The 12,363-nt window shown below is 36.2% G+C and overlaps 1 protein-coding gene across 1 annotated transcript; it reads left to right on the forward strand.

The window, feature by feature from the left end:
- The first annotated feature begins 468 nt into the window (after positions 1-468).
- On the forward strand, positions 469-2,436 carry LOC116139802 (kelch repeat-containing protein At3g27220-like). Its single transcript, XM_031425456.1, has 2 exons — positions 469-725; positions 1,985-2,436. The coding sequence occupies exons 1-2, from the start codon at positions 495-497 to the stop codon at positions 2,153-2,155; spliced, it is 402 nt and encodes a 133-aa protein (XP_031281316.1). The 5' UTR covers positions 469-494; the 3' UTR covers positions 2,156-2,436.
- The last annotated feature ends 9,927 nt before the right edge of the window (positions 2,437-12,363 follow it).

Consider the following 12,363-nt stretch of genomic DNA (forward strand, 5'->3'; position numbering starts at 1 on the left):
GGGATCAATTGGTTGTGTGATGATGAATTGGGTGAAGGAAATGGAGCCTATAGAAGTGTATTTCACGTTTTCTTGCAGGAGGCTTTGTCCCTAAAACAAGAGATACTCTCTGGAATTTTGTAGATATTTCTATATTTTAGTTTGACCAATAGAACATTAAGATTTATCTTAGCAAGCAATAGAGTTAGGTTTGAGGTGTGACATTTTGGTTGTTTACTTAAGCATATTTGGTAGGCCAGATAAGGAGAATGGTAGAATAAGCTCATTGGTTCTGTGTTTTTAGCTCAATTCTTCATCAAGAGGTGGGCTGCTCAATATCAGGTTTTGGGTTGAGCTGCCAAAGTAACATGGATAGAGGCTTTTTCTAAGTTTAAATTACTGAAGTATCTTTAGGTACATTGATTAATGAATGGATCAAATTCATTTTGAATTCCTTTGTCCACCTGCTGTACCTAGCATTCCTTCTGTTATGTCCAATAAATTTTGGCTTCATTATGGCTCAAATTTTGTTGTTTCAGGTGGTTTATAGTGATGTTTACATGCTTGATGATGAGATGAAGTGGAAAGTCTTGCCTCCTATGCCGAAGCCAGATTCACATATTGAGTTTGCTTGGGTGCTTGTCAACAACTCTATTGTCATTGTTGGAGGCACCACAGAGAAGCATCCTGTAACCAAAAAGATGGTTTTGGTTGGGGAAGTTTTTCAGTTCAACTTAAATACACTGGTATGAACCTTTTTTACTTTATTCGCTTGATTTCATGCATGTGCACACTTTTTTTTGTAGTTTCTGCTATTAAGAGAATATTGCTAGCTACTTAATTGGCTTCAGCTGCCTATACTCACTTCAGTTGTTATAAAACATACATAAAGCTCAAAGCCCAGTTGAACATAGTGCTTCTTCCTACCTAGGCAGACTGTAGCTTTGAAACTTGCAAGTCAAATCAAGGACTATTATTTTGTTTTATTGGATAAAAATATATTATCTTTTTAAATGGATAAAAATATCTATATGATTCAAAAAGATAACTATTACTTAACTAGACTTGAAATTTCCGGGTGTTACACGAAGCACATGTATTATGCGGCCTAGACCCAAAAGAGCACTTTTTTTGAAGTGCAAAGCAGCTGGAAATGCTTTTAAATTATCAGGATTGAAAAGAATGTTGCAGTACTTCTTAATGAGGATTAGCATTTAAAGGGAATATAACCCTTCATTAAAGACAGTTTTCTTGTTTGGATTATCTTACAAAATGGGGAGGATGATGGCATTTGCTGTTTTATAAGGATGCTTTTGAAAGTCCTCTATGATTTCCTTGACCATTCTGTTGGGCTTGGAAGTTCCTTTAAATTTGTCGCATGACATCAAAATTAGTTAGAATCATTTAGGGTGCATTTATTAGTATTTTTTTTTTTTTTTAATTTGTTATTAAAAAATGAGTTTGGGAAATGAAAACGGGAAAGTGGATTTGGTACAGATCTAAGAATGTGTTCATACTAATTTTGAGGAAATTATTTTGAAAATGAAAATAGTGAAAATGCATCTTGGTAAAATTAGCTCTACATCTTTTTTCTTTCTCCTTTTCTCCACACTGAAATATATTATGAAAAGAGGAACCTAGAAGAAGTTATCAAACATGGCTGTTTAGACAACTAAAAGGTCATTGCATGTTGACTGTTTGTCTTGTGTGTATGAAGTGAAAAATTGTTGCAAGTGCCATTGTAATTGTTGCTTGCTCTTATGCTTTGTTGTGGATGGTAATAAGATCATTGAGATTGGCGATCTTATTGGCATCATAGTTTATAAACTTCCTCAAACAATCAATTTTCAAGAAAATCCTCTTTACATTGAGGTTGTTTCTTGTGAAGCCATGGATTGATTTTATTCAAGTATCATTGATTTCTGTCTTGGGTTATATTATATTTGTAAATTGTTGATGTTCGGAGAAGTGTTATGTTGATTCATTCTGATTTTAACATTGACAGAAGTGGTCATTGATTGGAAAACTTCCTTACCGTGTGAAAACCACGCTAGCCGGATTCTGGAACGGATGGTTGTACTTCACATCAGGGCAGATGGACAAAGGACCAACTGATCCAGCACCAAGGAAAGTTCTTGGAGAGATGTGGAGAACCAAATTGAAATTGAACTTATGATCAGATTCTTGTTGATTCTTTTTCTTGGGATATTTTTCCCGCCATAGTTAACCAACAGAGTGAAAACATTTATTTTGCTGTCATTCTTTTTTTACTTTCTATAGGCAAGTCATCAATATTTTTTTTTCTTCCCTAGAGAGTGAAATTAGAGAGGGAATAGAAGATTTCTTATGTATTGAGAAAAGAAAGAAACCTTGTATTCATTTATGTGTATATCAATACTTGATTAAAAAACAAATGTATTTAAATTCTAATTAAACAACTTAGTTGATCAAATTCAAGGTTATCCTGTCACAATTCTATCCTATAAGCTATATGAATATCTTATTCTATGTCCTATAACATCTATATTGATTAATTATGTAATTTTTGAGAAGTTTGCTTCGAGCAAAGCTTCATTGTGCCAATTGTCTATGGAGTTTAAGCTCTCGATTCAGGTTTTGTGCTATTTGCTGTCGAATTGATGACGTATAGTTGGCAAAAAAAAAAAAAAAAAAAAAAAAAAAAATATCCAAACTGCCATTGTTGAAAAACTATATTTTTATTTTCATATATAATATACATAGTAATATTGATTAGATATTAACATGCTGAATTTTTTTAGTGAAGAACATCATGAGTTTGTACTAATATAAGGTATTTGCGCTATATAATACTAGAATGACATAAGTATTAACAAATTAGTAACTTTTAATGGAGGATTTGAGGATTGAGGATGTTGGCAAGGAGGTTGATTGTGTGCTTGGAACATGTAGAAGGCGTAATGCAACGCGTTATATGGAGATTAGGTCCATGGAGAAGGAAAAGAAGACAGGGAAGGGGTGAAATGTGGTGGGGTTGATTTTGATGATGTGGTTAGGGAGTGATAGAGCCTCCTATCAAATTGAACCCAAAACCAACCACAATACACAAAAGAGCAACAAGCAAGAGAACACACAATCTGATATGAGCTCTATTAGTATTAATAAATGGATTGAAATAACAATTGAAGAATAATAACACTCAACAGATAGATTACTAGCAGTTCGAGGAGCTGGGGAGCCTCTCTTAATGACCTATGAAGAATTTCCTTGATAATCACTCACACTCTCTCTTTACTATATACTAATTACCCTTTACTAATTGACACTAAATCCATCCTCTAAATATCAGTCACGTGTATATTCTTTTTAACAAACTCATCTCACACTTTCCACACTCACTACCTTTTTCACACTCACTACCCTTAATGCCTATTCTTGCCTTTCAACTTATAGACCTTGTAGGTGGTCTATCCCCCTTAAGAGCGACCTTGTTCTCAAGGTGGAAGTGAGGAAATTGGGTGTTGATGACCTCAAAAGGTTCCCACGTACCATCAAAGGAGGATAAATCTTGCCAATGGATGAAGACCTCCTTGGAACCATCTAGAAGGGTCTACACAACTAGGACCTTGACTTGTTGAACCTGGAGTTCCAGGTCTTCCGTGAGAAAGGATGACAGAGGTTGAATGGGTACTGAACTATGCAGGTTGCTCTTCAACTGAGATACGTGAAAGACGGGATGAATACGGGTTGTGAGGGGTAGTTCCAGCTTGTAGGCCACCTAATCGATTTTCTCCAGCACCAGAAAAGGCCCATAAACCTTGGGCTAAGTTTTTCATTCAACTTCTTGGCCAGGGACTTAAATTTGTAGGGTTAGAGCTTAAGGTACACATGATCACCTGAAGAAAATTGGATATCCTGTCAGTGGTGGTCTGCATGTTGTTTCATATGGACTTGTGCAATTTCTAGGTTGTCTTTGAGTTCCTGGATGATGGCATTGCGTTCAATAATATGGTGGTTCACATCTTCCATCGAAGAAGGGTAATCGGTGAGCTTAAGGAGGATTGGTATAAAGCCTTGAAGGGTGTCATCTTGGTCGAATGATGATAGGTCGTGTTGTACCAAAACTCAGCTCAAGACAACTAATTTGGCCAATGATGGGGCTATGAACTACTTCAAAAACAGCGTAGATATGCCTCAAGCATCTATTCACCACTTCGGATTGGCCATCATTTGGGGGTGGTATGCGGAACTTAATTTCAAAGCTATCCTGGAAACTTGAATTTTTCTTGCAAAATTGTTTATAAAAAGTCTGTCTCTGTTAGAAATTATGACTTGGGGAAGCCATGAAGCTTCACAATCTCCTCTAAAAACTAAGGCCTGAGTGTAGGGTGGATAAGAGAAGGAAATGGCTGTACTTGGTGATTCTATCCACCACCACCAAAATGCCATCGAACCCTTGAACCTTGGAAGGCCTCCAATGAATTCCATCTCAAATCATCGAACCCTTGAGACAGAATGGGTAGAGGTTGAAGCAACCCCGTGGTTTTAGAGCTGAATGCTTGTTGACTTGGCATGTGATACAAGTTTTCACAAAATTATGAATATTATCTTAATGCCTAACCAATAAGCCACGTTTGCCACCCTTTTGTACTTTCGAAAGAATATGGAATGACCCCTTATTGGCTAGAATGAAACTCAGTCATAACTGTAATAAACCGTGAACCCTTAGGTAAAACTAACCTGCCCTTGTACATAAACAATCATAGTAGAGCTTGTAATTGGGTCGACTGTTTGGATCCACAATCAAGTCCTGGATAATGTGTTGAACTTGGGATTTTGTTGAGTCATAGGCCAATCCTCATATTCTACAAACTAGATTACGATAGAGAATTCAGTGTGGTTCCTCCTCCTTTTGGATAAGGCGTCACCACCTTATTGGTGGCTCCTGCCAATAATGATGTCAAACGAAAAACCCTAGCTTGGCACCCATTTTTACTACTCTGGGTTTTAATCTACTGATCCTTGAGGAATTATAGACTTCTCTTATTAGTTTTGATGATGATTTCTTACCCACAAGTAAGGACTCCATTTTTGCACCGTGAAGATGATGGCCATTAACTCCCTTTCATAAACTGATTTTTGTTTAGCTTCGGGTGAAAATGCCTTCCTCAAGTAAGCTATGGCATGATTGTCGGACTAAAACTGCCCCTATGCCTTAGCCCGAAGCATCTGTTTGCACCACAAAAGGAATCGAATTAGGGCTGCAATACCGGGACAAATGTCTATCCCTCCTTAAGCTTTTCAAAGGCCTGTTGTGCTTCCCCACTCCAACTAGGAGTCTTTCTTGAGTAACATGTGAGTGGTTGGGCTACACTCCCATACCCTTTAACAAACCTTGGTAATACCTGTAAGACCCAAAAATCCACTAAGCTCTTCACACTTGTTGGAATTGGCCAGAAAACATAGCTGCAATTTTTTGGGGATCGGCCTCTACACCCTTTAGCCGAGATTAAGTGGCTTAAGTACTCTACTTTTTGCTACCCAAATAAACATTTTCTTATTCGCTACCAAGTTATTCTCTTCCAAAATCTGAAGGGCTTGTTTGAGGTGTGTTAAGTGGGATTCCAAATTAGGGCTATAGAGAGAATATCATCGAAAAAAACCAACACAAATTTCCATGAGTGGCTTAAAGATGGTGTTCATCAGTGGCTAAATGTGGAAAGGGCATTGGTCAAACCAAAAGGCATGACGAGGAACTCATAAAGCCCTTCATGAGTCTAAATGTTGTTTTAGGATGTCTCCTCCTTTACTCTAATTTGGTGGTATCCCAACCTAAGATCCAACTTAGAGAAAATTGTTATCCTCGCTAATATATCCAACAACTCTCTGATGGTGGGGATGGGAAATTTGCCAAGGATGGTTTTCGTTGAGGACCTTATAGTCTACACAGAACCTCCACTTTCGTCTTTTTTCTTGACTAACACACTAGGCTAGCAAACGGGCTGTACTAGGCTGATGATTCTTGCCTGCTAACATTTCTTCCACCAATTTTTCAATTTCATTTTTCTGGAAAAGGGGTACCATAGGGTCTAATGTTGGGGGGTTGTGCTCCCTCTTAAGAGCTACGGCATGGTCTTGAGAACGTTTTGGGGTAGTTTAAGGGCTATCGAATAAGTGGGTATACTTGTCCAAAACTCCTGTAACTCTAGGATCTATATCTTCACCTGTTGGTATTGTCCTCCCTCTATCTCACAACATTCACCAAGTATTCTCCTCCTGTGTTATTAATTGACTGTAACATGGATTTAAGGGGGACCACTGTCTTCACCAAATAGGGATCTCCCTATGGCTAACTCTGCACCATCAACCTTAAACTTCATTGTCAACTTCTTCCATGGCACACACATCACCTAATGAACTCAGCCATGTAACAACCAACACAACATAAGTACCTCCTAACTCAAAAGGGAAAAAATCACACAATTTTAACCCCTGTACCTCAATCGAACCCTTTTACATACTCCTTCACCCTTCACCGTGACCCCTTGCCAACCATTACCTCAAACAACTTCCATTTTTCAACCAGAATTCCCAACCTTACACCAAATCCTATGAAATAAATTATGGGAAGCCCCACTGTCAATTAGCCCCACCAGGTCATGTTCCCAATTTACCCCCTAACCTTTAAGGTTTTATCATAATTTATACCCACAATAGAATTCATAGATAGAGCCAAAGCATTACCTTCCGGGTTGGGTATCTCGTCGCCGTCAGGAGTGGGTTCACCTTTCTTAGAATCGTCATCTTCCCACACCAAAAGAATCTGTAAGGACTGCTCTTACAACAGTGATTTGGGCCGAACTTTTCATCACATCTAAAACAAAGCCCCATTTCCCTCTTATACTGGATATTAGCCTCCGAAAGACACCAGAAATTCTCTCCTCTAAAGCTCGAAGCCCCCATCTACAACATTCTCTCTCTTCTGTCCGTGGTCAAGCCGACGTAAATGGAATGATTCTGTTTTTGATGAATTAGGCCACCAAACGGTTCGGGTTAATCTAGGTAATAGATACTTTACAATAAGGCTTTCTTACCCCTTGGGCTTTAATGAACTTGGGCCTGCATTTTTCTAAAACCCAATTATTTTCATCTACCCTATGGCCTGCTCAATAACTTCCTAAAGTGAATGGGCCTAATCAAACGTAATTCAGCCCTAATCTCCTCCTTAAGCCCATTGACAAGACACCCATTAACATTTCCTCACCCAACTCTTTTAATGGCGCCGTATGAGCTTCAATTCTTTCCTGTACTCAGTCACCGTTGACGTCTGTTTTAGCGCCACCAGAGCCTCATGCGCAAAGCCTTGGAATGACGGTCGGAATCTGGAAATTAGAGCTGCCTTAAAATCCTTCCACGACCTGAATGGTTCTTATGATTCTACCCATCGGTACCAATTCAATGCTCTTCCTTCCATGACAACGGTGATAACTTCCACCATCTTCGATGCTTCTACCAGTTTATGGAAAAATAACATCTCCTGAAATGTCCACCCAAATGGATCCTTTCCATTGAAAATTGAAAGTTCAAGCTTCCTGATTTCTTATCCTCTTTTCCGGTATATCCATTGTTTTCTTGCCCCTGTTCTTATCAATGCCGGAATTGTGATTCCCAGGATATGAGACTTCTCCTTCTCCCTGTATCATTTTCCATCCCTTTCTTCCCTCATCTACATTACTTCTCGATCTCCATCATACTCCTACCGCTCCCCCAATCGTTCTTGACAACTCATGTCTTCCTTCACCGATTTCATTTCTTTTTCATCATTACCATTATGTTCTCCACCTTTGATTTTACCATTCCCTAGCCAAGCTCTAATACCAATTTGATGGACCCTCTTGTCAAATTGACCCAAAACCAAGGCAATACATAGAAGAGCACACGCAAGAGAACACCCAATCTGATATGAACTTATTAGTATTAATAAAGGATTAAATAACAATTGAAGAATAATAGCACTCAACAGGTAGATTCCCAGTAGTTCGAGGAGTTGGGAGCCTCCCTTAATGACCTATGAAATTTCCTTGATAATCACCTCACACTCTCTCTCTTTACTATATACCCTTACCCTTTACTAACTGACACTAATTCATCCTCTAAATATCACCATGTGTTTATTCTTTTAGCAAACTCAACTCACACCTCCCCACACTCACTACCTCTTCACACTCATTGCCCTTAACGCCTATTCTGCCTTTCAACTTATAACCTTGCTAATGGGTGTCTATCAAAGCTGAAAGCTTTTGCTTAAAAATTTTGGAGAAATGTAGGATGGATTTATGCCTCCATCTTTTGTTAATGATTGCATGGCAAATGAAGAGGAGAGCAAAGATTAATTCTTCTAAGGTATGTATAATAATTTTTGTGCAAATTCATTGGAATTGTCTAGTGTTGAACATTTTGGAATAGTGGCGGATTTAATTAATGACATGGGGACCACGCCCCCCCACTCAAACTTTAAAAAATTTCAGATTCTATATTATTATATTTATTTGCATTTATCCCTATAGAACTTTGACATTTTGGGAAAAGAACGGGATTTTTATTTTTTATTTTTGGACTCTTATCAATTACCAGAACAGCAACGCATGCCCAAGAACCTCTCTTCCCTGTTTCTCTCATGGTGCATGTGCTTTAAACTCTCAAGTCTCTCTCATTGAACTCTCCTTCCAAGTCTCAACCAACACTATTTTTCATCAATTTATCAAAAGGTAATGTCCCTACCCCTAAAACCCTAATTTTCTCTATTCAATTGATGTTTTAGAACTTTTGTTGTTGCATTCTTCCAATAAAATTGAATATTATTTATTTAGAATTTGAGATTTGAAGTATAACTAAACATGAATCCTACTCCTAATAGCCAATCAGAGTCGTTGAATTGGCCCTCACCATTTAGCTAATGCCCAGACGTCCCCACACCTACTCATGAGTTTTGAGAGACAGGGGTGTTCCTGTAAACCCTGTCGGCAACCTACACTGGCTGACACCAGCCATCAAAAGTCTCTTTGCAGACTACAATACCTTTCCCCTGTTGTTTCTTCCCTATAGTAAAATATTCGTAAGAAGCGACATGTCCCAATAAGAGTAGTGTCAAAGAATCCAAGTCTGAATTTCCCATATAGTAAAATATTCCTAATTGAATGATTTTAAGAGATAATGTTGTCCATAAATCAAATTGAATGATTTAGTGATGATATCTTTATGTTGATGAGATGACAATGAATTATGTGGCTGTTTATTTTATAATTAGGTTGTTTGTTGTTGATTATTGTTTATGTTTAGTAAAAAAAAGGCACAAATTTTTGTTTTTGTTTTTGTTTTTTTTTTTTAAAAGAACCTATCCTTTTGCTGTATCAAATAAATTGTAAGTTATGTGGTTTGTGGTCCCTTGATGTTTTCTTTATTTCTTCTCTCATGTTTGTAAGGCCATCACATGTTTATTGTTAAACAAGGTACAAACCAGTTTCAAATCTTTTTTTCTTATTGTAGGGAGATCTTTGTCTATTCTTGAAAAGAAAATAAGCACTAAAACAATCGACAGTTGTGAGAATATTTGACACATATACTCAGAACATTGGTACAAACGAGTACAAACATGATCCAGGACCCTACAAAGCACAAAAATGGCAAAACAAAGCACAAAAATAGCAAAAGGCTATTGACTTGCATTAAATAAGGTACATAAGATTTTTTTTCAAAACCCCAATGGTCTCTTTTGCCTTGTTTTTCTCCTTGAACTCAATGCAAATGTGCAATTGAAAGTTTTACCAAAAGATGTAACAATAATAACAGGTTTAGGTTACAAAAACTTATTATCAACATAAACAACAAAACTTACTAAAACTTATTATCAACATAAACAACTTATTATTACTAAATTTATTATCAACACAAAACAAAAAAAAAAAAAAAAAAAAAAAAAAGAAAGAAGAAACAACCTATTACAAAAACTTAAAAGATGCATATTTAAGATTTTTAATCAAGCACAATGAAAAAAGGACAAAAAATATTAGTCTTTGATAAGAGGATTGTTGACAATATCAAAAACTTTTTAAACTTTATCAACATAAACAACTAATTATTTATTTTTGTAAAGATTAGCTTGAGAATCATTGTTATGTATCTTTCTTTCATCCTCATTAAATTACTTGACTAAATCAAGTTTTAAAAACATTTCCTATGAATCTTTTTTTTTTTTTTTCCTATTCTTCAAGAATTATAAAATGACATGCATAAATTAAGAATTATTTGTTTTTATGTTGAGTAAGTAATTACACCTATATTTTTATCGTTTATAATTTATTCATCTTTATTTTTGAGACATTTTAAAAAGAGTTGACTTCTTTTTTTTCTATAAATATGCATGATTCATGTTAAATGAGTCTAAAAGGAAACAAAATATAATATTCTTATTGTCTTTCCATTACTCTGTACGTAAATCACTATGGGTTACTATGTATGTCTTATTGTCTTTCCATTACTATGTATGTAAATCACTATGGGTTATTATTCTTGTACAATTCTTATTGTTTTATTTGTTTAAAACTTCTTATTAGGTATGCAATATGGATAAATTTCTCAAAAGAAAATTAGCAATAGACCAATCATCCTCATCAGTCCAAGAAAATAAAGCCAATGATAAAGAAAATGATCCATTAAAAGAAAGTCATGTAGAACTAGAAGCCATCTTGAAAGATCTTCCGTTTGATCCAACTCTACAGCCTAAATTAATCATTATCATCCTAATTATAGGGATGCAATTCGAAGATTTTACTTGCAAAATAGTTGTTGCCAGCCTCAAAATCATGCATTTCCATTGACAAAATTTGGAAAAAGATATCGTCAATTTAATCCTGCTTGGTTTGATATGTATGGCGATTGGCTTGAGTATAGTGTGACCAAAGATGTTGCATTGTGCTTGTATTGTTATCTTTTTAGACTTGCCATTATAAGCCAAGCTAGTAGTGATACTTTCGTTAGTGAGGGATTTTGTAATTGGAAGAAACCAGAACGCTTTCAAATTCATGTTGGCTAGCCAAATAGTGCTCATAACCAAGCATAACAAAGTTGTGTGAATTTAATGAATCAAAAGCAACATATCGAAGTGGCTCTGTCTAAGCAATCAAATCAAGTTAGGACCGAATACCGAACTCGCTTAACTGCATCCATTGTTTGTATTAGATTTCTTTTGCATCAAGGGTTGTAATTTCGTGGTCATGATGAAACTGAAGACTCAAAGAACCAAGATAACTTTCTCGGACTTCTTCATTTTCTAGCTCAATACAATGAACATTTTAAGAGTGTTGTTTTGAAGAATGCACTTAGGAATCTTAAATTGATAGCGCCAATGATTCAAAATGATATTGTGAATGCTGTGGCAAATGAAACCACAAAGGCTATCATTACTGATCTTGGAGATGACATATTTTCAGTTTTGATTGATGAGTCTCGTGATATGTCAATTAAAGAACAAATGGCTATTGTCATGCATTATGTGGATAAAAAGGGTCATGTGCTTGAGCGATTTCTTAGCATTGTACATGTTAGTGACAGAATTGCAGAATCACTTAAGATGGCTCTTTAGTCATTATTTTGTAAGCATGGATTGAGTTGGTCAAGATTACGTGGACAAGATAATGACAGGGCAAGTAATATGCAAGGAGAATTTAATGGTCTGAAAAGTTTGATTTTTAGGGAGAATGAACATATTTATTATGTTCACTGTTTTGCTCACCAACTTCAGTTGACACTAGTAGCCATTGCAAAAAATCACATTTCTGTTGCTTCGTTTTTCAGCTTGGTTACTAATTTAATAAATGTTGTTGGAGGTTCATGCAAGCGTCGAGACATGCTTTGGGAGAGCAAAGTTAGTAAACTTGTTGAAGCACTAAAAATTGATGAAGTTAGCAAGGGATGTGGTTTGAATCAAGAGAAACTCTAAAACGAGCTGGTGATACACGTTGGGGCTCGTATTATTATACATTGATCAACTGAATCGTTTTGTTATCCTCTGTGAGCAATGTGCTTGAGGTTATTGAAGAAGATGGTTTAAATCCAGAACAAAGGGGTGAAACATGTAATCTATTAGATTTAATCTATTCCTTTGATTTTGTATTTAACTTACATATGATGAAAAGTATATTGGCAATTACTAATAAGTTGTCACAAGCATTGTAGAGAAAAGATCAAGACATTGTAAATGCTATGGCCTTAGTCAAAGTTTCCAAACAATGGTTACAATTGTTGAGAGATGAAGGATGGGAATCTTTGTTGAGTGAAGTTTCCTCATTTTTCCAAAAGCATGATATTGCCATTTTGAATATGGATGATATGTTTGCAATTCGAGGG

This window comes from Pistacia vera, unplaced genomic scaffold (assembly GCF_008641045.1).
Source record: "Pistacia vera cultivar Batoury unplaced genomic scaffold, PisVer_v2 Contig359, whole genome shotgun sequence".
Taxonomy (NCBI): Eukaryota; Viridiplantae; Streptophyta; class Magnoliopsida; order Sapindales; family Anacardiaceae; genus Pistacia; species Pistacia vera.

Excerpts from the sequence above, each read along its gene's own strand:
- LOC116139802 (XM_031425456.1), top strand. The coding sequence starts at position 495 with ATGGCTCAAATTTTGTTGTTTCAGGTGGTTTATAGTGATGTTTACATG. Across the intron at positions 726-1,984 it reads AGTTCAACTTAAATACACTG|AAGTGGTCATTGATTGGAAA; the intron begins GTATGAACCTTT and ends TAACATTGACAG.